Source organism: Diplotaxodon limnothrissa, linkage group LG4, assembly GCF_057381915.1.
Source record: "Diplotaxodon limnothrissa isolate DT_005_m linkage group LG4, D_limnothrissa_male_GT1.1, whole genome shotgun sequence".
Classification (NCBI taxonomy): Eukaryota; Metazoa; Chordata; class Actinopteri; order Cichliformes; family Cichlidae; genus Diplotaxodon; species Diplotaxodon limnothrissa.
Window position 1 is genome coordinate 29,664,609 of NC_140599.1, and position 26,727 is coordinate 29,691,335.

The following is a 26,727-nucleotide window of genomic DNA, read 5'->3' on the forward strand; positions in this document are numbered from 1 at the left end:
AGAAGACTTATCAGATTTTATTACTCATTGTAAAAACACACATCAAATTAAAAAAAACGATCCTCTGTATTATGACAATCCTGTCAGACAGGTTTGTCAGGTTTCATATATTTGAGGAACAAACAGGGTACAATGTACTGTAAAATAACCGTGCACGTTAGCAACAACTCACCTCTTGTGTTTATATTTTAGCTTTCGTTAGTCTTATTATTGCTCACTTCATCACACGGTTCTTCATTATTTTAATGAGTCTTGCATGTTGGCATGACTGGGTCCTGATAGCCTTATCTTATGACTGTATTGATCGTTTGTGGTGTGAGTGTTACTTTCATTTGTTTCTCTTGCATAGCGATGATCTTTTTAACATTTTTAGACCCACTTGAGTTTAGATTTGATTGATGTCATGGCATAAGTTGATCTCTGAGCTTTTTATGGTTACGATTTTAATGAATTTTTCAGATTGTGCTTTGTATACTGTCTGTATACTAGCTGTAGTTTGTGATTAGTAAACATTCCCCTCTGTGCTGTACCCTTGTCTTGCACATATATCTACACACGATCACCAGACAAAAGGTTAATTATGGCAGGGAAGCTGAGCTTTAGTATGTAAACATCCCTCCATCTGTCCTATGAAACATTTTAAGAGGAACTGTAAACACCTGGATAAATTGATTATTGCATGTATGCTATAAATGAGGATGTTGATGGACAGAGCTTAGGTCTCACAGTGTGTTGCTTCATAATTTCATGCTTGTCAGCTTGTTGTTGTCTTGTGATGAAGTTTTAAAAGCTGTATTATAGTGACATAAACATCCAGTCACTCTGTCTTGAACCCCTGAGTCCTTTTTCAGTTAATGCCTTCTGGTTCTCCTGTCTTATTTGCTAAATGCAACTGGACCTATTTCTTAATATAAATGTTACAATAGATGGATGGATAGTTTGTCACATATATGGGCACCCTGATGTGTGGCTGCATGCAAAAGCCAGTGCAGAGCACCCCCTGCTGGGGAAAGTGTGACAATAGCGTCTCACATGAGAGGATAAAACGATAACTTGCCCATGATTTGAGTATAGCCTTTATTTTCAAGTTTTTGAGTTGGATCAGCAGCTTCTTTTGATCTTATTTAGTTTTAACATGTAAGAACAATTAATTCAATGTAGATTTCCATGGTTTTATTTCATTCTGTACAAAGGATAACTCCAAAGCCATCAAATCATCACATTTTAGAAAATGTCTGAGTACCGCTGACACTTGAATGGCACAAAGTACTTTCTGTGACTGAGGGTTTACTGTTAATTTGAGCTTGCTGTGCAGAATAGGAAGCAAAACAGATGGATTTTTTTTTTTTTTTTTTTTTAAAGAGAAGCCTTAGAAAACAAAGAGCTGACCTTATTGCTTTTTCGAAACACCTTTGAGTGCACAGATCTTTACAACAATCTTGTGATCATGCCTTTTTAAAAACAGATCTGGTTATTGTAGAGTCCAACTCTTTAACATAGGATTACTTCACTCAACCAGCAGCCATTTTTCCCCACCTAACCATCTTTATTCACATGTACAAAAGTTCTAATTCTACTGTGTGTGTGAACATGTATGTTTTCTTTATGTCATTTTAAAACGGCCCTCTGGATCCCAGAGAATGCTTTAAAAATCAAGAGAATTGTATCTGAAAATGCTGTGTTTGTCACTCTCTGTTAGCAGTTCGCCAAGGTACAACTGCAAAATCTGTGAATTGCAATGTCCAAGTCTAATAGAGCAGACAAGGTACACTTTACACTGGTGCCACAAGGCTCAGGTGAATGATTGCAGTGTGACGTTTTATTGTTAAATCTGTGAATCATTTCATTTCTGTGCTACACTTGATGTGGAATTCCTTTTTTATTGCCGTTGTCATAAAGACATTTTAAACGTATGCATCTTTGAAAGTGTGTTCTATATTACAGACATGACCTGTGGATTGAGGTGGCCTTACAGCAAAAGGATGCTTGGACTGTATGCAGTCTTTCTCCTCTCTTCCTCCTCCTCTCTCTTGCTTAGTTGTAGTATGGTACATTTTAAAATGTGAGCGCCCTCTTTCTACGCCAATATACACAATCATTTGTGCATTTTTTTTTTTTTTTTTTTACATGCTTTTGGAAAAAAATAAATAAATAAAATGCTGGTGTTGATTTAACACACTGAGTTTTACATTGTCTTTATTTGTGGTGAAATACTTAGATCTAATAAAGTTTAGCTGTAATGGAAGTAATCCAAAAGGTAATTGGCTACATTTAAGTACAACTTTGAAGTACTTGATACACTATACTTGTATTCTAATACACTGCAGTGAAAAATACTGCCCATCTTACTCTGCAATATTTATATTTATATTACAGCTTTTTTGTCATATTTTGTAATATATTTTGTTTTTGAATGTGGTTTAGTTAGTTGCTGTTCTTACTGGAGTAACTTTGACCACAAAATATTATCTGGAATTAACAAAGTATTATGAATATAGAACTGTCACGGCTGCAAAGCCAGTGCGTTAAAGGAACGGACCCAAAATCAGAGACAGGAGAAAACAAACTAAGTTTAACAAAAAGCGAGCCGTTTATTTGGCTGAAAAACATGAATACAAAATCCAAAGCAAAACTAACAGTAGCGAAAACAAAACTGGAAAGACTAGACCAGGGGTGTCGAACTCCAGGCCTCGAGGGCCGTGTCCTGCAGGTTTTAGATCTCACCCTGGGTCATCACACCTGAGTTCATTACCAGGGTGAGATCATTTAGAATAGAATAGAATAGAATTTAGCCGTTTAAATCAGCTGTGTTGGATCAAGGACACCGGCCCTCGAGGCCTGGAGTTCGACACCTGTGGACTAGACTAACAGCTATGAGCAGGAGCATGAGAGAAGGTATAGGACCAAAAAAAAAAAGTGAACTTGAAACATGAACATGCTCTGAACAGAATCATGGAAACCACTTGAAACCTGATGTGGAGAAAGGAAAACAGACAACCTGACAAAGACTGAATGAAAACTCACAGACTAAATACACAGAAGAGGTGATCAGGGGAAGTGGAAACACATGGGAAAACAGCTGACTGGAATGAACATAATGACAAAACACATTGAACATGGAAACACCCGACTCTTCAAAATAAAACAGGAAACATTGAGAGACGTAGACAACACAAGCTTGGCAATATGGAACACACAAACATAAAACATATGATAGACTAGGGAGACACGGAACACCAGAAGAGACATAAGAATGGATAAGGGAGATGGCATAACTAAAGGCATAACTAAAGATGGCATAACTAAAGGTAAAACACTGAGGCCAAGATAGAAAAAAATGATAAATAACTCTAAATATGTTTTATATTTTAGATTCCTGAAAGTAGCCACCCTTTGCTTTGTTGACAGCACAGCAAACCCTTGGCCTCTCAATGAGCTTCATGGTGTAGTCACCTGAAATGGTTTTCACTTCACAGGTGGGCCTTGTCAGGGTTTATTTGTGGAATTTCTTGCCTTCTTAATGGGGTTGGGATCATCAGTTGTGTTGTGCAGAAGTCAGGTTAATACACAGCTGACAGCTCTATTTGACAACTGTTAGAATTCATATTATGGCAAGAACCAATCAGCTAAGTAAAGAGAAGCGATAGTCCATCATTACTCTAAGAACTGAAGGTCAATCACTCTGGAAAATTGGTAAAACTTTGAATGTGTCCCCAAGTCCAGTGGCAAAAACCATCAAGCACTACGTTGAAACTGATTCACATGAGGACCAGCCCAGGAAAGGAAGACTAAGAGTCATCTCTGCTGCTGAGAATAAATTCATCCGAGTCACCAGCCTCAGAAATCACAAGTTAACAGCACCTCAGATTACAGACCAGATAAATGCCACACAGAGTTCCAGCAGCAGACAGATCTCTCCATCAACTGTTTAGAGGAGACCGTGCAAATCAGGGCTTTATGGTCACTTAGCTGCTAAGAAACCACTACTAAGGAAAATCGACAAACAAAGAGATTTGTTTGGGCCAAGAAAGACAAGGAATGGACATTAGACCAGTGGAAATCTGTGCTTTGGTCTGATGAGTCTAAATTTGAGATCTTTGGTTCCACCCACAGTGTCTTTGTGCAACGCAGAAAAGGTGAACGGATGGTCTCTACATGCATGGTCCCCACTGTGAAGGCAATATGATGGTGTGGGGGGACTTTGCTGGTAACACTGTTGGGGATCTATTCAAAATTGAAGACACACTGAACCAGCATGGCTACCACAGCATCCTGCAGCGACATGCCATCCCATCCGGTTTGCATTTAGTTAGTTATTTTTCAACAGGAAAATGACCCCAAACACACCTCCAGGTCGGTAAGGGCTATTTGACCAAGAAGGAGAGTGATGGATTGTGTGTGTCCAAACCTTTGACTGGTGTGTGTGTGTGTGTGTGTGTGTGTGTGTGCGCGCGCGCGCGCCCGCGCGCGAGCGTGTTTCTGCTTCTTTTAGATAAATTGCATATATGGTATAATTGTTGCATTACACTGCGCAATAAATGTTTCAAATACATGCAACAATAATCCTATGATATAATAAAGTACAACCCGTTGACCTTTTTACATAAGTATTCCACTCGCTCCAGGTCCAGTACTGCTGAAACAAAAATAAAATGAAAATACTTGACTTCAAATACTTCACGTTAGATTATTCTAACGTGTCATTTAAATTCAATCAGGGAATGCACGTTATTGTTCAATCTTAAAGGAAACATTGGATGACTTCTTAGACGGATGAGGACTGTTAAATTAAAAGCTGTGAATTTCGGATTTCCCAACTCTTTTTCACGGCAGCAAACGCTTCACGACGTCACAGCTGGTCCGCCCCTCCAATAATATTGTGCGCGCTCCAGAAAGAAGACTTCCACCGAGTAACAGCGCGTCCCCGCGGCTGCTCGGGTCTAATTTAGATAGTTTAGGAGTCAGAAATCCCCCCGGGATTAAATCATCGTTATTACTTGCGTTTGGATGCCGGACAGTGAAGCATCTGGGAAACATGGATACAACCTTTTCGAGCCGTTTTCTTGACTTCTTGGAAGCATAAAAGCTGGTTCCGGTGGCGATATTTTTTCTGTCAGGAAGTTTGACGTATTCAGCTGAAGATTATTTCTTGCTTTGTTTTGGTTCGGAAAAGTTGTGGATGACCGCTGGTTCCTTTCAACAAACGACATCTTTGTTACTGTCGCTAAAAACAGACCGAGCTCGTCTAATGTACGTTTTTTTGTTTATTTTTTAAATATCACTTTGCTGTTTATATGAATACTCCAGGATCTACAATTTTAGAGTCTGCAGCCCTGCGAAGTTTAAACATCGATGGACTTTATCTTACTTGGCTTCGCATGACATAACGCATCTGGTTAAAGTATATAATAAACTCAAATGTAGTACTTTTTTCTGCCAATGTCCCAATAGTCTGTTATTTTTAAGTCTGAACCCAGAACGGTGCTATCTCAATTAAATTAATCTGCACATTTTTATAGGCCAGATAGGCCTTCGTGTATTCTTCCCCGATTATGTTATATCATCAATCACGTTGCAATGCGATGCAGTTATGTTCAATGCAACAATGAGAATAAAAAACATCTTCTGCCTAGAATATTGTGGATTTAAACCTGGAACCACGGTCGAGGAAAATCTGCAAACTTAGCAGGAAGAGAGGCCATCAGAATCACGGAAATCGTACGGTCTTTCCTCTGGCGAGCTGCTACCCACAAATGGATTTCATACAGGCCATACGGTTACTGTTACACTTTGGTTTGGCAGCTTTTGTTCGTATTTAACACTGTAATGGGACACGGCTCTGAATACATTTCTAAATTCATCGATTTTTAGTGTGACTTCTAAAGATGTTTTGGAAATTTAAGTTTTCCAAGGATCCGAGGCTACAACGGCGCAAAAGTTTGCCTCTGGGCCACAGCTGGAGCTGTTTGATGTAGGTTTTCCCATCGGAACATTTTCTCTGTGAGGCTTACAGCTGCCTCTTGTGACCGTGCTTGTTTTTACAACCTGGAAAGAATCGGTTTGTGTGTGTGATCTAACTTTCCGTTAAAGAAGACAAGCCCCGGTACCTGGGGGGGTCAGCCCCGCCGATGGCACCTTTACAGTCACTCACACTCTTTGGTGTGTTGGTCTGACCGAGGACACTAATGGACGTTAACAACAGCTGGACCTACTGCGTCATTCCTGCCGCTAGACTACGGTGACCAGTCGGCTGTACGCGGGAGAACCTCGGTCCTGACCTGACCTGACCTGACCTGCCGACTCTACAGGTGAGGGTTGTGAGCTACACCTGAGAGTAGTGACAGGTGTAAATTATGCGCTGTGTTCATGCGACAGGGAAAAAATGTATATATTTGAAATATTTTTTATATCTGTCTGCCAAAAACAGAAATGTAAACTTTTCTAATTATTTACGTGGGTCGGGTTTATTATTATTATTGTTGTTGTTATTGTTATTATTATTATTGAATAGGCTATGTCCTGGAAATTATTTGTTTTGCTGAATTAGTTGAATAAAGTCTAAGAAATTGACGGTATAAAAAGCTGGAGGGAATTGAAAATGAATATTGATTGTAGTTGTAGTATTTTCTAAAATGATTTGTGTGTGATCTCTTGTCTTAATCAGTCAGGGTTGAAAATGCCATTCAGCTTTCCACCTTTTTAATTGAGAAAAAAAATTAAATTCATATTCCATAGTGAATATATAACAGCTGTGCTTACAAAATTTAATAGCTTATCTTCCTCAAGCATGTGTGTCATTCCATTCTGTTCCATTTTCTGTATCTATCCGGTTCGGGTTGCGTGGGCACTCCATCTCATCTGGGGGACTGCTGAGACATTTCCAAGTCAGCCAAGACATTATCTCTCCAGTGTGTGCTTTTTCTACCCTGGAGCCTTCTCCCAGTTTGGCTCAAAAAAACCTTCCTAGCACAGGACTTGGAGGAATTCTAGTTAGATGCCCAAACCGCCTCAACTGGCTTTTATCAATAGTAGAGTAGTGGCTCTGATGTGAGTCCCTCCCAAATCACTGAGCTCCTCATCTTTTCAATAAGGGAGAGCATCAGGCAGTAACTCGTCCCTGGCTTGGAGTCAGCAATCCACCCTTTTCTGGCTGAGGTTCATGGATTCAAACCTGGAGGTGCTGGTTCTCATTCCAGCTACTTAACACTTGCTTGCAAACCAACCCATGTTACGCTGGAGATCACTGCCTGATTAGTACGGAAAAACCACATCATCTGCAAAGAGCGGAGACGTGATCCTGAGGTTGCCAAAGCTGAAGCCCTCTGCCATGTGGCTATGCCTTAAAAATTCTGTCCATAAAAGTTATGAACAGAATCTGCAACAAAGGGCCAGAAGCATCATCCTAAACTTCCAAGTGATGCTGCAGAAGCATGTCAAACGAGACAGCCACAAGTTCAGAGTCTTAAAGAACTCGGGGCAAATTTAATCCACCCCAGGGGCTCGACCACTAAAGAGCTTTTGACTACTTCAAAATCAGTCACAGTAATGGGCCAGTCACCCCTCCTTGTCCCCAGACTTTGCTTCTACTGCAGAAGGTGTATCAGTGGGCTTGAGAAGTGACTATATCCTCTATTGAGGTCAGCAGAACCCCATCCCCATTGTAAACAGCGTGAGCAGGAAGCTGCTTCCCCTTCCTGAGTCACCTGACAGTTTGCCATAATTGCCAAGTGAGACCGAAAGTCTTGCTTCATTGCCTCCCCAGACTCTCAGACCCGTGTTTTTCACTATACGTTTGGGGTACGCCAAGTCTGTCCAGCATCTTCTACCACCACCTGTTTTAACTTATAGCCAGGTGGTGATCAGTTTACAGCTCTGCTCATCTCTTTACCTGAGTGTCCAACACAAACTGCAACAGGCAGATGGTCTGATAACAAAAACAATCACAAAGTCAATCCGCCTGACCAAATCACTGCTGTGGATTGCCCCCTTCCTCCCAAACTTAACCCCCAACCAGCGATTGACTCCAGGGTGGGACCCCAGTAACCCTATCCCAGGGTATCCATGCCCCTTTTTGTTTGTTTGTTTGTTTTTCCTTCATCTTGTGAATCACTCTTAGTTTGGCCCCTCAAACAGGACCAATTTGCTTTGGGAGACCATACCAGGGGCAAATAGCACTCAACAACATAGCTCCTGGGATCATGTGTGCACACAAACCCCTCCATCATGATAAGGTGGCAATTCATGGAAGGGGGGGGTGGCTGTACTATTTTGCAGCATACCCCCTTCTGCAGGTAAAATTAAATAAAACAACTGAACAAAAATCAACTCAACAGCTAAATTAATAACTTGTACCCAAAGCTCCACTGTGCAGTTATTTTTATTGATCTGAATTCCAGAGCAGCACAGGAAAGAGAGTGTGTCAGTGAAGTCTGAGATGGCAATGAACACCTACACTCAAGTATAGTCGTTTGACAATATTCAAAGGTCTAAATTTAAGTGTGACAGAGTTTATCTTAACTTAAGTCAATACGGGAAGTCTTTGGGCCAGATTAGTTATGGGCATATAAAAGCATAAATCTGTTTTATGGACGATAAGTCAGGACTTCTGTGTCAGAACTTCCAGATACACAGTAACGTTTGTGTATCTGCAGATGTAAGTTTGTTTTCTTAACAACTACTGTTGAAAACTAACCTTGAATGACTTCATGTTACTATTTAAAGGAAAAGAGAGAATTGATAATGAGTGATGCAATTGCTTACTAACTGCAATATTTTGCATGATGAAGTATTGAGAGGAGACATATTAGAGGATGCTTTGAAAGGCTAGGTTTAAATGCAACTATGAACCTAGAACAGAGCTCACTATAGGCTATTCCCCACGCCATCCTGGTTAGAGTTTAATTTTTGTCACATTTGTATTGAGGAGTAAGCAATGGGCCCATTTGCTGGATACATCTGACTTTGATTGCCAACTCCTGCTACTAAGACAACTTTGTTTTAAAGCTAATATACAGTAGTATATTAGCTTTAAAACAAAGTTGTCTTTATTCACAACACTTTTGCAAGCCTATCCATGAATGCAACAGAAGGTGCCAGCTTTCTGTCTTTAAATCTTTTTCGGTGGTTTTCATATTAACATGCACAATGAACATTTTGATGTACATTGTACATAAGCTTTGACTTTCAGTGTATTTCCATGTGTGAAAACACTACAGAGGACGTTCTAAGACTTCACGTAGCCAACACAAGCACAAGCTCTTTGTTGAGATTGCAATATTTAAATGTGGTGGGTTGCACTAAATGAAAAGCACATGTGCACCTGAAACAGGACAGACATCAGGCCATGGGATTTTGCTGCGAAGCCCTCAGTCCTAATGCATCACGGGCTTGAGACAGGGGACTGTGGCTGAGAAAAACAGCCTCAGACTAAACACCTCTTAAAGCAGACAGAGAAGAGAGGGTGGAGGAAAATCCATGTAAATCCTGCTAGTCCTGGAAATGCGATACAAGGAAAATAAAGCAGGCACAGCTGACTGGACTGGTACAGTGCAGCTTTACTCTCCATTGAATTCCCCGAATTCCACTTGGGAGGTAATTAAAATCAGGAGAAGCAAGAGAGAGATGAGGGTAGCTTGGGGACTTGACAGAGAAGCTTGTTGTTGTGCTGTTGACCATAAGGACCACTTGAGTTGAGGTTTTGTTTCTAAATACTGTGTTGACTGTTCTCTTTCTCACACATTTTTTTAGGTAATGCATGAGGTAATTGCTCTATGTTACCTCAAGTGTCTGTACACTAATGCAGCAGTGAGAAATACACGCTGCATAAATTCAGTGTTATTTACTTTGGAATTAGATGCTATAAACAAGTTCAAGGACTGCAGGACAAAACTATTTGGCACCTTCACCGTTGGCAGGGCAACTTGAGAGTAGCATAAGCTTGAAAGCAATGTGGCAACGCTCCGGCGACCACAGACGGACATGCCCTGCATTCCTGTGGGTGATTATTACCCAGAAAGCCACAAAGTCAATGAGTTGCCTCAGGTGCCGATGCTGCTTATTTCATGTACAGTAGAGTTTCTCGAGTTCTTGTTTTCCTTTAAGACAGCCTTTGACTACAGAATACAGACGGACAGCCTCTGCTGTTGGCTCCAGACTCAGACACTGTTCAGCTTCTTGTCTGACCTTCTTTGACTGGGGTTTTTTTAGTCACAGCTATATTCTAAATCAAACCAGTCCTTAGTTTTCAAGACTTACTCAGCAGCTAATGATAGAATTTGTGTAGAGGGATTGATTTTCTGCAGTATATTTCAAGAAAAATAAAGCATGTGTCAAGTGTGGGTTCAAGTTTCTGGTCATAAACATCTTCCTAAGGGTGCTGTGTGGTACACAGTTTCTACATAATATCACCAGATATTACATTGAGGTATCAGAACTGGGTGAGAAACAAGTCGGTGCATTTCTGGGGGAACAGCTGTTTTAAACTGTAGTTGCTGGCAGTGAGTCACTTGTATCTGGTTGACTGAACAATATTTACTCATTATTTGGGGCATTTGTGAAAACGAAGTTTGTGTTGAGACCTCAAAGTCTCAAGAAACTCTAAAGTGCTTTGTATTTGCCTTTGCCGAATTAGTTTAAATTCCATGGTTTATTGGTACAAATATGAGGGAAACCCTCTCCATTGAAGGAAATGCCTCAGTTTATAATGCTGTTGACGCCTTGAGCAGGGCTGATAATATTGCCTTGTTAACATCAACAATGGAGTTATGACACAACCAACTTTGAGTTTTGCAGCTCGTGCAAAGGAGGCTGTTTAAAGCTGGTAATTACTTGAAACAGCAGAAAACTCCTCACAAAGAACATTTTTCCCTTATGAACAAAGCCAGAATAATCACTGCCAGGGCAGCTTGAATTTCAGCCGTTTCCAACTGTCATTCTTTCTCATGGGCAAACTCACAATACACATTCTCACATGCACTGCACACTTTCTCATTCGCCTAGCCTTGCAGTCAGAAAAACTCTTTAGGTCTGTGGTCTGCAGGGTTCAGTTACGTGCCTGCAAGGAATGAGAAGAGATTTGTGTTGTAAATGAAAAAGAGATTCTCTGAAACACATTAAACACTAATGTGTAATTTCATTACTGTAATTTCATATAAGACGGGTACAATATAACAAGTTCTTTGTCATGCCAGCGTTCTGGTCTTATTCTGCGATTCCTTTTTTTTTCTATTGTCTCCAATAACATTTACCAGTAAGGTAGTGCAAGTTTTTAATGATGCCCTTTGTCTTATCTGTTCTTACCTCAATTATTGCATGCTTTATTCTCATAACTAATTGATTTCTGTGTTTACCACTAAAGGCTCTGGGAGTTGGTTGGCACAGCAGAGGCAACCCTGCAAGTTTCCGAAGACTGGTTTGTAGACCTCGATCACAAACAACGCCACAATGAGTAAGTCTTAGAGTATCGTTTTCTAAACAACATTAAAAACAGACACAAACACACCAATCACCATCCCCGAGGGCATAGCTGGTGCGACTTGCTTCTCCAGACAGTCAGGTGAAGAGGACTGGTTTTCAGCATTCTGGAGATAGGGGTCTGGTTCAGCCCCAGGGCTGTATGATGTCTGTCCAAGCTATACAAGGGGAATATTTTTCTTTCGTGAGCTTTTCCAGACAAGACAGAACTTGCCCTGAGATCAAATGTGGGAATAAGGCTATCAAAAACAAAGTACTTCTTTCAAGCCTCCAATACTCAGTCACAGGATAGTTTCAATAAAGCTGCAATTAAAGATGACTGATTGTCTTTTCACACCTTTTAGTGCAGAGCTCATATGTCTTTCACTTTGTGCCGTGCTCACACCACTCATTTGTTAATCCACTGTCTAATTGTCTGCTTTTTGCCAACCTATTTTCCCCTGTAGATGAGAGGCAGGCTCTCCACTCTATAATGAAGGACCTCGTTGCTCTCCAGATGACGCGGCGGCAGCCTGTGTTGTCTCATGACAGCGGTAAACCCAAAACACCAGCACAGGCCAACAGACAGGTACAGCATCAGTCCATCGCAATTTGGCTATAAAGTAAGAATTAATTATCTAAAATTTCAGAAAATTAATGAAACTGAAGAACTTAAAATCTTACAAATCAAAAACAAAACATGCTGATCCAATATGAATACACAACATCAAGATTTTGTGAGTCTAAAAACACATAAGGTGAGTTTTGCAATGCAGTTCTGAAGACATAAAGTTGTCATTTATTAGGCAAGACCCTTTAGAAACAGGTCTAAACAAAGGTTAAACCCTATAAATTTGTTTGTCTTCATAAGCTGCTTCCTCAGTTGTTGTGTCTTAAATGAATCCGTTGTAATGTTGTGTTTTGAAGGACTATATTTTCTCTAAGTCGTGTAGTGAGAAATGAGTTTAATAAACATAATCATAACATAATAAACATAAATTGTTCTATAATTCAATTTAAAACCCCGAGTCTAGAGATCAGGGGGGACAAATGTGTCAAGCAAAGAATTTTTATTAGAGAAAACTTCTTTAATAGAGCTCAGTGTAAGTGTCCAGGACTATTTGGCAAAATTTTTTGATGCTTTTAGTATTTCTCCTGACGCACATGGTACATAGTTTTAGCAAAATTACATGAATTTCCAAAGTCACCACCAATTTGTCAAATAATTTTTTAGCTTTTCTAAAAAAGAAAAAAGAAAAAGTGGCACTTGGCCCACCTAAAATTTAATCTTGGTGTTTGCCCAAAGCAACGTTCTGGGAAATAAAACTCGTTCCCATTCCTGCAAAAGTTGCATCTAAAGATTGATATACATACTTCACTTTTATCTGTACAGTGTGTGTGTATATATAAAGCTTATGTGAGCACCTGACAAGTTTACAAAAGAAATTGGACACTAGGGAGCAAGGACCCTAGTTTTGTCCAAAGGTAGAATGGAAAAGTTCACAAGTAGTAGAAACAAATTCTTCCTCATTTCACAGTTTTACGTGGGCTGTTTGAAGAATCTTTGCCCGGGATATAATAATGCAAATTGTGGGGGATAGTAATAGTAGTGATATGACAATATTTAAAAGAGAAAAATACATCCAAGTTAAATTTGACCCGGGTTGTTGCTGTTCATGGGTTAATGGTCAGCATCCTGAATCCTAAGCTGTAGTTTTGTCCTCAATTTCCAGTATTACACTTTGTTTTTTTTGTTTTTTGTCCAAATGAAAGCAATGGGAAATAACTTAGTTGGTAAGATTTAGAGCTGGTGGTAGGTGCAGTTTGTTACCTTTGGACAGGACCATGTTAGCTGATCTCTCCGTTTCCAGTCGGATCCTGGCTGTAGCTTCATGTTTTCTGATGGTCAGTCAGGAAGCAATCTCCTCATGTAACTCTACAAGAAGGTGAATAAGTTTGTTTCCTGTAGAATTATAACAAGAAATTCTCTCTCTGCTTGGCTATCCATGTAATCTCGGTAACTTTATTTGCAGTTGTTACGAGTGCAAGTTCTCTAAGAAATGAAAGAGGTACACATTGGCTCGGCTTTGTGTGAGACCCACAGGTGAAGTCTAATTGGTATGATCACCACTACTCCTCAGTGCAGCCTGAACTCTCTTAGGCAAGCCTTCTTGTAATTTACTTAATGAATCTTCAGCAATAATTTTACAGACGTCTTGAGGGACATTCTTAGGATGTTGGCTGCCTTTTGTTGCCTTCTGTCTGATTCCACGCCACTTCAGTAATAATACGATCTATCATTTGAGGAGGCCAATCCATGACTGCTGGAGTTTCATTGTGTTTTTTTTCTATACCTATATGCTTTGGAAGTGTGTTTGGGGATATTATCACACACTTTCTAGATGGTATTGCATGGTGGATCAAAATCTGACAGTATGTTTTTTCATGCATAATTCCATCAGTTTTGACAAGATTTCCAACACCACTAGCTGCAGCCCCAAACCAGACAGAGCCTTAATTGTGGTTTACAGATGGCTGTAGACACTCATTCTTGGCCCTTTTTTCTGACGTCATTTGACGCACGTACTGACGATTTGAACCAAAAATTTGGAATTTGTATTGATCACTCTGTAAGACCTGTTGCCACTGATTTTCACTCCAGTTCTCGTGGAGTCTGGCACACCTCAGGCTTTTCTCCCTGTTTCCCTTCCTTAAGAATGGCTTCTTGACAGCTATTCACTAAGACCATTTCTGATCAGGGTTCAGTGAACAGTAGATGGATCAATTGGAGGACAAAATGCAAAGGCCTGTGTCAGGTCTAAATTTGATTTCTTTTTCTTATTTCTTAAAGACATGACTCATCCGAATCTTTGCCACCTAATTTTTGTTCTGCTTGTCTAGTTTCCTTAAAATTTTAAGGACACACTGCATAAGATATGCCAAGTGTGCAGCATATAGCTCTTCGCGAATCATCTTACTGGTGTAAGAATACTGTTTAGGGCTTAAACTTTGTTCTCATTGGCATTTTACATAGATTCAGTAAAGAAACAAGAAATAATTATGTGCTTTTCCACCGGGCCGCTAGTAACAAAGAATCAGAAGACGCAATTTAAAATAGGTTCTTTCCTAAGTTGTTAGTTATGTGTAGATACAACTTTGAGTAAAACAACATTTCTCTGAAAAGGTTCAGGTACAACGACAACTGGTCTAAATAATGAGTGAAAAAGCAGTCAATCTCCAAAAGAAAATCTTTTAAAGACTTGCATTAAGATTAGCAAACCACTGCTCACTTTTTAAAAAATTGCCAGAAAATCTGGCTCCTGGAAAGCAAAATATAAAGAAATGAGAAGTTACTTGAGACTTTTGTACATTACTGTATTAGCACTCTTTGAGCTTGCTATTTCTGCTTTCTTTCAGGACGACGTCAGGATAAAGTTTGAGTTCTCAGGAGAGAGGAGGTGAGTTTGGCGTGGTTTGCATTAACATGCATGTTGTGAATGTGTGGCTATCGTGCTTTCCAGTAGTATACGTTCATATGCAAGTGAGAGGGACTAATAACTTATGGAGGAGACATAAACACATTCACTTAGGCATGCAGCTGTTGTCACATGTTCCAGTTCATGAAAGAGCACTTCTCACAGTCTGACACACACTTCATTCAGACTGGTATGTGAGCTGGAGAAGAGAAGGGGAAAGGACTGTGGTTAGCCAGCGACTGCCAACATAAACCACAAATATGCAAGGTGTACATAGAAAAATCTGCACACACTCAAAACATCAGCTTGTGTATTTTGTTTGCATGTGTGCACGTAATTTAATGCAGTTTCTTTACCAACTGGTGTAAATCTTTCATAATTCCTTTGTCTGGATGATTCATTGCTGCTTTTCTTTTTGCAGGATCCTGGTCTTTGGACGACCTGTACAGTTTGAGGAAATTCAGCAGAAAGTCAAGACGGTCTTTGGCCAGCAGCTAGACCTGCATTATATGAACAATGAGGTAAAGTGTTATACTGTGCCCCCCCCCCCCCCCCGCCCCCTTCACCCAACCACCCACCCACAGCTGCTCCTTCCTCAAGAATTTGACGGATCGTTGAGTCGAGACATGTTCAGAGTCAAGTAAAAGATGCAGGAAATTGTACTTTAAATCTTAAGATGTTATGTTCTTAAATAGTAGTTGTAAATCCTCTTTTGAGGAAGGGCAAGTAATTTGGTAAATGGAAACATGAGTAATGGATCATCCGTTATCAACTTTCCAATTCTCATTCGCTCAATTGTGCCTTCCTGCATGTCTGTTTTCTGTGTTGATTTAATGTTCGTGCATTTTACATTTGAACAGCAGCCTGTGTATGCTTGTAAATGTTGGCAAGAATTTGTTTCCATGTCATTTTGAATGTGTGTGTTCTTTTTGTTGTCTGGTTTCTTGGCAGTTGTCCATTCCTCTGCGAGGACAGGATGACCTTGACAAGGCAATCGACTTACTAGACCGGAGCTCCAACATGAAGAGCATCAGGATACTGCTTCTCACTCAGGAGCACAGCAATGTAAGACTCAAGACACACACACACACACACACACACACACACACACACACAGGGGCGTGCATTTACAGCATACAGTTGCATCACTACCATTTCTCCACCACAGCGCCATGTTCTGAAATACCCAAGTTCCTGATTTACCGACACTAACTGGTTTGATGACATGAGGAAATTGTTAAATGTGTTAAAGCATTGTTCACATCTTCTGTTCTCCTATCTTTTCCCAAACTACAGGCGTCCTCTCCTTCCCACCACGTGCCATGTAAGCAGGTGAGGATCAAATCCTCCCACTCCACTGGAGATGTGAGCACAGTGTACCAAAGCTCCGAGCCCAGGGGGCGTCACCTATCAACTGGTAAATACTGTGATTTCTGGTCTATTTAAAGTTCTTCACAATTTTACTCATTTGAGAAAAAAAGAGATCTGATTGACTTGAACTGGATTATATCTCCTGAGAGTTACTGAATTATCAGTTATGGATATTTTTGTTGTGCCTTGATTTCCTTGCCTGTCTTATTTTACTCTCTTGTACTGGTGTTTCTTTTGCTTCCCCTTGTTGCAATGGGTCCTCTTCCTTTTCCTGTTCACCATCACTAGACGATGCCTGCTGGACAGCAGCCAATCAGATTACAGAATGCTATTAGTGTGGCGGACCAGTGGTCTGTTTTAGGATTTATTTTTTTTTTCCCCCTCTAGAAGAGGAGGGGTCAAAGTAGCTCCTAGAAGGCTTGAGAGCTTTGCATCATAACAAGTTTAAATGCTGAAACTAGTTCTCATTGTTGCCTTATCTTTGTTGGTCAGCAAGAAGAAAACCCCCAAAATTACAACATGGATGTGTCATCGAGTTTTTTGACTGTAGTCTCAACAGCAACATGTCCGACTTTCATGTGTACAGGAAAATAAAAATTAGTTTCAGTTGAGAGGAACAGAGCCTAACAATTTTTAAAATCAGGCAAACATGTAACTTGCTAATACACATCATTTCTGACTGATTCCAGGTTCTCAGAACACAGGGCGTAGTTCCCCACCTCCTGGCTACGTCCCTGAACGCCAGCAGAGGATTGCCCGCCAAGGTTCATACACCAGCATAAACAGTGAGGGAGAGTTCATCCCAGAAACCAGCGATCAATGCGTGAGCCATCTCTTTATTCATAATGGGGGAAAAGAAAACTTATAATAGAAATCATATGGATCTTGTGTCTTTGTGATTACGACTTTTAAGATTTGTTTACCTATGAGATTCAATTAAGATCTTTTCCGACTTTGGTTTTTAATGGGCTGTGAGGCTGACATGATGAGATTTTGTAAACATGTTCCTAAGAAGTTCAAATTAAGTTTGGGAATAAAAAGCTGAACTAAGTGCTCGGTGAATTCCCCAGATTTGCTCATCTCCATTTTCCAGTGCAGCTGTTCTACAGAAAATGAAAGTTTTCAAAAACATAGTCCTGTGTGTACGCAAACCACACGCGCATAAAAACGGACACTCTGAATTTTCCATTGTGCCCTGTGCAGGTGCTGGATCCCTGGAGCAGTGCAGAGAACTCAATTTCTGGAAGCTGCCAGTCTCTGGACAGCAACTCAGACAGGTGACAAACAGGCTCTGCCTGCTAAATGTAAAACTAACACTGATGCCTCCTACCAGGAGCTTCTCCATTACATTTCAACTACTGGTATTTGGAAAATAAAATAAATGCAATGTTTTGCTGATGAAATGCTTAGCTCATTATGGGAAGGCTTCTGAACATACCTCAGTCTTCATCCTTCCCGCTCCTCTTTCACAGCCCCTCACTGAGGAAGTCTCGCATGCACAGAGCCAAGAGTTACCCTGATAATCGTCAAGAGTGCTCAGGTAACAGCCAAGCCAAGTATCTCCATTACCTATATAGAAAGATGATTACAGCACTCATGTAATAAGACATACAATGTGTGCATTCAGTCAATACCTTAGTATGTCTTTAAAGCCCTGAAGACAAGTTGGGTAAAGATTATATTATACACAATATAATCATTTAATAATAATTTATCTGTTATCTACTTTTGTTAATCAGTGTTTTCTTGTCAGTGATAATGTAAACTGACTGCAAGCTTACATGAACAGCATTTTTTGTAAGTACAAGCTACAAAATAGAGTATCAAAGAAGCTAAATTTAATGGTACGTGACACCGTGCAGCTAACTAAACTGTTGTTCAACTGCAGCTTCCTGCTGAGCTATGACACTCTGGGTGTTTGTTTTCAGATCGGGAGAATCATGTGTATGACAGGGTTGCAGGGAAGGGAGGCACCTTTCCTCGAAGGTACCTTGTGTCCCTCCCTTATAAGGACAACAGTGAAGGTGAGATTAATGATATCTACTATATATGTAGCATTTTTCAAGTAGGTAAAAATTTTTTCCTACTGCCTCCATCTGTAGTATAGCCTTCCTTAGTCTCACCATTCACAATGTTATATTAGAATCAGCCGCACTCTTTCCTGTTCTCCTCAAGGTCGCCGAACGTTTCCACGGATTCGTCGCCCTCAGGGGAACCTTTTCACTCTAGTGCCCTCAAGACGGTCACTTAACGGCAGTGAGGAGAGTCTGGGCAGCTGGCAGCAGGTCGACGCACAAGGCAGGCTACGCCCCCAGGATCGTTCTGTTCCCCATAAGTGTGAGTAAAACACAACTTTTTAATAAAAAACTTCATACGCAGTGCTTGTGACAGAGGTGAATAAATGAGTCAACAGCGCTAATTATTTTTTTCAGCTGAAGCTTATCTCAATCATGATAGTTCCTGTTATACTGCATCATAAAGAAAAAACCATTTGATTTCATCCTCTTCATAAAATCACCCACGGGAGCAAAATTATAGTGTCGGTAAATGAAACTTGTAACTAAATTTGACAGGAAGTTCGGTCAAATGACAATTTTAACTCCGGGTACTTGGAGCCAAGTCTGCCTTAAAGACTGGATTTGAAATTGTAACTGGAAATGACCATTTAAGGAAGTTGTGTAACAGTCCTGAGATCAATTCCACCATTAGGCTGGCGTCTTTCTGTCTGTTTAGTTTGCATGTTCTTCCCGTGTTTGTGTGGGTTCTCTCTGAGTACTCCGGCTTCCTCCCACAGTCCAAAGACATGCAGTTAGTGGGGATAGGTTAATTGGAAAATCTAAATTGCCCATAGGTGTGAATGTGAGTATGAGGTGTGTATATGTGTTAACCCTGCGACAGATTGGCGACCTGTTCAGGGTGTACGCTGCCTCTCGCCCTAAGACAGCTGGGAAAGGCTCCAGCCCCGTGCGACCCTGAAAAGGATAAGTGGAAGAGAATGAATGGATACATAAAACAACAACCAACAAATGTTTTGTTTTTTGTTTTTTGTCTGTTTGTTTTCAGCGCCCAGTGCTCCGGTGACGTGGCGCCGAGGGAAGCTTCTGGGCCAGGGCGCGTTTGGTCAGGTTTACCTGTGTTATGATGTAGATACTGGGAGAGAGCTGGCTGCCAAGCAAGTCCAGTTTGATCCTGACAGTCCTGAGACCAGTAAGGTGAGGAGCTAGGAGATATTCATTGACACGGATGGTTATGCATACCTTCATAAGCAGAATTTTTTTTTTTTTTTTTCACGTGTGTGGGTGTTCTCACTATTTCTCTCCCTGGTACTCTTATTTCCACGGTGACTTTCTTGTCATGCTCACATGTTGTATATTTGCAAACTTTTGCTTTTGCTTGTACATTAAAATTGTTTGTCAGAAGGTTACATCACATCCTCTTTTTACTGTATATCTCATGAATGATGAAATCGTTTTTTTCTTCTTGTTTTTTTTAATGTCAAACTCAAGGTTGCACATTACTGACAAGTCATGAGTCGGGACCAATGTCCAGCTGAAAATGTGCCAAGTGTGACTTCATACGATAATCTGTTCGGGTCATTATGCTGGAATGTAGATTGTTAGCAGGAATAGCTGAGCATGGGATTAATAAATCAACCAACATCCACAGTTTAGCTACGGCTCTGGATTCAAGCTTCCAATTTTATTTTATCCCCCGAGACAAAAATAAAAGCCTGCTGGAAGGAAAATCAACAAACTAAAAGTGGAATGCATCGTAGAAGTTGTCCTTCCACCATCAACCCCCCTCTTCCCCATTTTAATTTCTTTTCCTGTCTGCCACAGAGAAAACACGCACTGTCACTTCCTGTATCTGAGAGCAGCCAGATATTGCAGTGGTGACGGAGGGGCGATGGGTCAGCATTGCATTGACCTCTTGTTACCCCTTCACACCCCCACTCCCACCTCCTGCTTGTAGCAAATGTGATTCAGTATTTGCTTCTGTTAAAGCAGCTTCAGTGCTGGGACCTGGGGATTAGTTTGTGTCCCTCTGAGTTCCTACTCTTCCTTTCTCTCTGTCTCTCTCTCTCTGCTGTGGCCTAATTCTCTGAAGTAAACACAGGAACTACTTTTAGGGAACTGTGCTGTTGGCTTTTATTGACTCCCTGCATTAGTTTCCACTTTTGGCTTGACTTCACATGCAGTAAAGAAAAAGTAGCATTTGTTTATGGCTGCATTTGTTTATGATGACTGTGTAATGCTAACTGATATAACAGGGTCTGGGGCGGGAATTAGCTGTAGCTGAAATCCACATTGTGCAATTTGCAAATCCATAAAAATGCAAAGATGTTGAAAAATTATAGATTTTCTGTTATTTGTTGCCCTTTCTTCAGTTTTTAATTTTCCCTGTGTTCACTGTTCTGTGCAGGAGGTCAGCGCTTTAGAGTGCGAAATCCAGCTGCTGAAAAACCTACATCACGAGCGCATTGTTCAGTACTACGGTTGTTTGAGGGATCACAATGAGAAAACTCTCACTATTTTCATGGAGTACATGCCGGGGGTGAGTCTCAGCAGCTCTCATTTTACAGATTCAGGCAGAGCAGTGATTGTTTTCATGATAATCATTTGCTCAATCGCAGGCTGTGTGTTCATTTCCATTGCATGTAGGACTGAAACCAGTCGCACGAGGGCAACAAAGACACAAATGTCCACGAGTTAATGTTTTGCATTGCTGTGTTGACAATATAAACATATTTTTTTATTCAGTAAAGCGATTTGACCACTGTAGCTCACAGTAACTGGGCAGTTTTTTGTTTTTTAACTATTCTAGAAACTAGTGACAGAAAGTGACAATGTGTGATTTTACTTAAGCGGGGAAAGTAAAATAATGTTTTTCTTTACTCATATGCAGTTGTTTGTTATTGAATAACTGGCTGAGAAACACATGTTTGTTTCCTTTTCATTCTTCTGTCATCTTCAGCTTTTTAACTTGATTTCTTAGCTCATTGTCTTTACTCTTTATTGCATTCACTATCTCTGACTTGTTAAGCTGTTGTTTTAAGGCGTTACCATGTAAAACCTGTGATTTCTTCCTGTCAGGGTTCTGTCAAAGATCAGCTGAAGGCCTATGGGGCCCTGACAGAAAATGTCACCCGCAAGTACACAAGGCAGATACTGGAAGGCATGTCCTATCTGCACAGCAACATGATTGTACACAGGGACATCAAAGGTATTCCTGTTAAACTGCAGATACTGAAACATCATGCTCTGCAGAAAGAAAACGTTTAGTATTTTATAATGAGATGCTTGGTTCTTACTGCGTGTGGATGATGATTATTGACATGTAATATTTTGCATGTTTCATATCAACTGTGGCTTTCAGGTGCCAACATCCTGCGGGATTCAGCGGGAAACGTGAAGCTTGGAGATTTTGGTGCCAGCAAAAGGCTCCAGACCATCTGCATGTCTGGCACCGGCATACGCTCTGTAACCGGCACCCCCTACTGGATGAGTCCGGAGGTGATCAGTGGAGAGGGCTACGGAAGGAAAGCTGATGTCTGGTAAGACCAAAAGATCCACTTCAGTTTAGTTTTGTCCAAGTTGATCAAGGCGGTGTGTTAAACTGAAGTTGACCTCTGCACCGTTTCAAAAGGCTTGCTGACATACAGTTTATTTGCTAGAAAGAGAGAGAGGCTTAGTAGAAACTATGGAACTGATACAAATGCATGATGGTGGTACAGGTTTTGGTGTTGACATGGATGCGTTAGATGGGGCACAAAATAATGACTAAAACTACAAGAACTATATTCTTAATCTGTGCATTTACTCAAGGACTGCACTTTGAGTACATCTTTTTATGCCTCCTTGCTTTATTCTTTTGGTACACTGCTTCTTTACAGCAACATCCATACATGAAGCATTCTCTACTTCAGTTTTTTGTGTCTCTCAGTTAACAAATCAACTTACACATTAAACATAGAGTAAAAAAAGCAAGGTTTAATGTTGTCAGGTCACGGAAATCTTATTTTACATACAGATGTATCTTTACCCAAATCCTTCAGTAGACTGGCAACTTGTCCAGGATGTACCCCCTCTGTCCCAGTGACAGCTAAGATATGCTCCTGCAGTAGCTGCAGTAGTGAATGAGATCACCAGCAGTCTTTATTCACTAATAATCGGGTGTTTGTTGTTGCGATTGGTGCTGGAAACTTGTGTGAGAGTGAAACAAACACATGAAGCACCTTGATTGAAGTAACAAACTGCTAAGTTTATTGGGCAGAAACACTTGAAGATGAAATTAGGATCACACAATGAGGGAATGGGGAGGCTGAGACGTGTGAAAATACCAGGCTATTACTTGGTAAGCAGGAGTAACAATGTTCTCTCAAAAGAAAACACTGAGTGAGGAGCCTGCTGTATGAAACCCACTTTCTACTACACTCCCACACACAGCAGACCACATTCCCTCATGCAGTCTAATTGGGTGGTGACCCACCAGGCGAGTGATGTGATTGGCTGAAGGCCAGTCAAACAGGTCATTACAGAAGTTGGTATGTTCCAGGTTTTCAGTTTGTGCTGGAAGGAGAGTAATGCTCCCAGATAGGTGGCAGAGGCCATCTGCAGACAGTGTGTGTCGAAGTTTCCACCAAACACATTCCTGTAAGGCTTTAGGAGTGAGTCGCACAGAAAAAATGTGGTATTTGTTTCAACTTGTTTTGAGACTCCACTGTAAGTCATATTAAAGTTACATTTATTGTGTATGTCTTTTGTAGGAGTCTTGGTTGCACAGTGGTCGAAATGCTGACAGAAAAGCCACCGTGGGCTGAATATGAGGCCATGGCAGCGATATTCAAGATTGCCACCCAGCCCACCAACCCGCTTCTGCCCTCGCACACGTCCGACCAGGCACGGGACTTCATCCGCAGCATTTTTGTGGAAGCCAAACACAGGCCCAGTGCTGAGGAGCTGCTCAGACACCCTTTCTCCCAGATACTGTGTTGAGACCTGCGTGGTTTCTGAACTGAACCACAGAGTAGCCTCAGCAGCATGTGCAGCTTCCTTAAGATCCCAGAAATCCAGACATAGAGATGACTGAGATGTCAGTGTTAAGGGCACTGAGCTTCTTCCAGGACTCAGATACTTCAAAGAAGATTTCTCACAAGCACATCCAAAGAACACAAACAACACTGACCATGGCAGTCAACACGAAGCCTTAGAAATGCCAGTATGTGCTCTTACAAGAGTCTCCACAAGGGGGGAACAAAACACAGATTAAGTAGCTTGATAGATTCAAGCTCACACAGTCACACACACCAAATGATGCACTCCAAAGGCAGAATGATGTAGTTAAGGCTCAAGCACCAGTTGCATCAGCTCCCATGTTTACATTCACTTGTGCAGTTATGAGAAATACCAGATATCCTTAAGTATTTAAATCTAAACATGCAGCTTAGGCTCATTTTAAAGCTACAGTGAGCCGAAAGTGTAAGCTGAACCACAGTGTCGCTAAATGGACAGGATCGCTGTTCTGTTTTCCCCATCTTGTCCATCTCCATCTTTCTGAGACAAAGAAATCTCTCTTTTTTAAGCTATTTGTGATGCACTTTTTCAGTTTTTACCCCTTTAAAATTAAGATGTTTTAGGATGGTTTAGTTATCTTGGTAAAAGGGAAGATAGGAAATTTGGATAACATCATGATAGGACACAAATACACAAAGCCTGATGATATTATCTTGAATAGACGATGATCCTCCACAACTATGAGGGTCATTTGTTTTTCTGTTTATTGCATTTGAATGGATCTAACATTAGTTTATCTGGAAAATAGTCATCCTGCAGTCTTTGAACAGAATATATAAGAAAAATCTTTTTAAAACATGAAGTAGAAATCAAGACTTTGTAACTGCCAAAGAGTTGTCGTGTGCGGCTAAAGTAAGAAACGCACGTTACTCCCAACTTGACCAATTAGTTTAAATTAGTTAGTTTTTTACTCAAGTTTAATTTTGAGAAACTACATTTCTGAAGCAAACTTTTCAACGATTGCCAGGTGTTTTGTTTTTTTGACATGCTTCGCTCTTTCACTTGAAACTAGTTTTCATGTGTGAGAGGTGCAAACAGGAGCAATGCAGGTGCTTAGCCTGATCTAAGAGAGATTTTTCTAACAGTTAGTTTTCAGGTAGAAGAACAATATCTACTCTTTCAGGCCGTCTTAATGCATTCAGGTAAATTCAGAAAATCAGTGCGTTTCAATACAGTCTGGGGACTGAGCTGAATAATGTAATAAACAGTTTAAGGGATGTTTAGGGTGGAACTTCACCTCGTAGTAACTAATTTTTCTGTCAGACATCCTCCTGCTGTAGCTCAGAGCAGGAGTAGATAAACTAACCTTGTATGTATAAAAGTAAATCAGATGACGCTTTTTATTGTTTGAAAAGTCAAACTAAAGGCCTTAATGTGATGGGCCTTCTTCGTGTTCACGTGTGTCTGGCCCAGACCTCCCTGACTGAGAAGCTTTAGCGTAAAGATCAATTTAAATCAGATGCACTTTTCTATAAAAGGAATGTTTGTGATGTTTTGGTTTGTTTAACTTCAAATGTGAAAATTCTTTCACTTGTATTTATATCCCCATGTCCACTCCAGTTAGATGTTTATAGGTATATATGTTTAAATATATTTTTTATATTCAGACTCTGTCAAAGCTAATGATACTTTGAGGACTTAGTTTTGTTAAAAGTGACTCATTGAAAGCAACTGGTTTTGCAGACATTTCAGAAATGGGGTTTATAAATGAAAAATGGATGGAAAACGAACTCAGGCTGCCTGGTTTTTGTTCCAGTGCAGAAAAATGTTTCCACACATCCTTAGCTATACATTTTGAAGGCAGTATTACCTGACAGGTTATGGAAAATTTGCATGATTGGCCATACTGTTTTGACTCATCTAGGAGACACATGAATGAAACCTTTAGGGGTTTAACTTACAAAAGAAATTTCTAGGAATATTTTTCTGTGAACTCAGTGTTATTAAAGCATAATTAAGTGGTGTGTGAGCCAAAGACAAACAGGATCAGAGCCAGCGCTGAATGTCAGAGTTCGCTGTTCAACCCAGATGACGACTTTGTTTATCCCAGGGTTCAGACGAGTCCAGTATTAAATGATTTTTCTGGGCAATAAGCTTGCTACTGCCGTAACTGTAATAGAAAACTATTTCTATGGGGCTGCTACATGCTAAAGGCAGCTAAAATGTGTTTTAAGTGATGCAGTTTTAAAGAAATTAAGGACCCTAGGATGATCAAATGAATACAGACTAGCTGGTAGAAATCAATATATGTAAATGTATTATATGTATCATGACAAGACTTGCAGTGCAAAGTCTAATGTATCAAATTTATTTTACAGCAAGAAAAGAATAGTATGTTATATATAAATATATACTGTATATATGTCCTTCCCTGTCTCAAAAACAAATAAATAGTTTTTAAATATGTTGTCTAATTGTTATCAGTGTATTTATATGCGTGGGAGGACGAGCCTGTCCAAACCCAGTGAGTCCTGTAAATGAAGGGACACAGGAGACTGAGCTCATTGTTGGCAATAAGAAGCTACTTGATTGATGCGCTCGTTTTTCTTTTCTCTCCCTCCCTCGCTCTGTTTCTTCCTCTCGTTTGGCTCTTTCATTCCTCTCATGAGGGAAAGCAGGAGGCAGACACAGGAAGAAGAGATTTCTACAGGCCGTGTCCGCCTGTGAGATGGATAAACAGACTGTATCGAACAAAGGGTCTTTTTTTTTTTTCGTGAACTGGTGTCATATAGACATTCCCTTACTTTTGAGAGGCTTTGTTTTTATTGTCTTTTCACTTTTTTTTGAGAATGGGATTATAGTGTAGAGTGAGATTTTAGGGTAAATGACAGCTTTCTTTTCTTTTGTTTCAACTAATCATTTTACCACAAATGTGCTGCATAGATTATCCATAAGGAAACCATTATCATTGGTTTTAATTGGTTCAAAACTGTTTGTCAAAGCACATCCTGTAGTATTCTCATCCTATCAAAATACTTTGCTAAACTAATGACATCTCTGTCTGCTAGATAACTTAGTAACTAGTATTTGCAACTTGTTAAACATGGAGAACGAGGCCTCTAAATATCTGAAGGTTAGGATTATTACTGTGAGCTGATGATGTTAACGCTTATCCAACAAAAACTCTAGCGTGCCCTCTCTTTCTTGTCTTTAATGAGGCTGTAAATTCTGACATGTTAATGATTTTCTGACCTGAGTATAATCAAGTGAAGCTTGGGTTGTTATCTGAGTGCCATCCTCATTATGTGATGTGTAGGGTAAGCAGAGCTATCTGTGTGTATTTGGGCCCCCAGCATTCCTGCTGACAGGCAGACTGGAGCTTGGGCTCTAAACCCCGTCTCTCTGACGTCTTCTTT

At 40.4% G+C, this 26,727-nt stretch overlaps 1 protein-coding gene across 1 annotated transcript; it reads left to right on the forward strand.

The window, feature by feature from the left end:
* The first annotated feature begins 4,906 nt into the window (after positions 1-4,906).
* map3k3 (mitogen-activated protein kinase kinase kinase 3) lies at positions 4,907-24,825 on the forward strand. Its single transcript, XM_085351820.1, has 17 exons — positions 4,907-6,308; positions 11,357-11,446; positions 11,919-12,040; positions 14,869-14,909; positions 15,349-15,448; positions 15,879-15,992; positions 16,224-16,344; positions 16,988-17,121; positions 17,502-17,575; positions 17,771-17,838; positions 18,227-18,322; positions 18,474-18,635; positions 19,362-19,510; positions 20,721-20,852; positions 21,392-21,521; positions 21,675-21,852; positions 23,065-24,825. The coding sequence occupies exons 2-17, from the start codon at positions 11,443-11,445 to the stop codon at positions 23,291-23,293; spliced, it is 1,854 nt and encodes a 617-aa protein (XP_085207946.1). The 5' UTR covers positions 4,907-6,308; positions 11,357-11,442; the 3' UTR covers positions 23,294-24,825.
* The last annotated feature ends 1,902 nt before the right edge of the window (positions 24,826-26,727 follow it).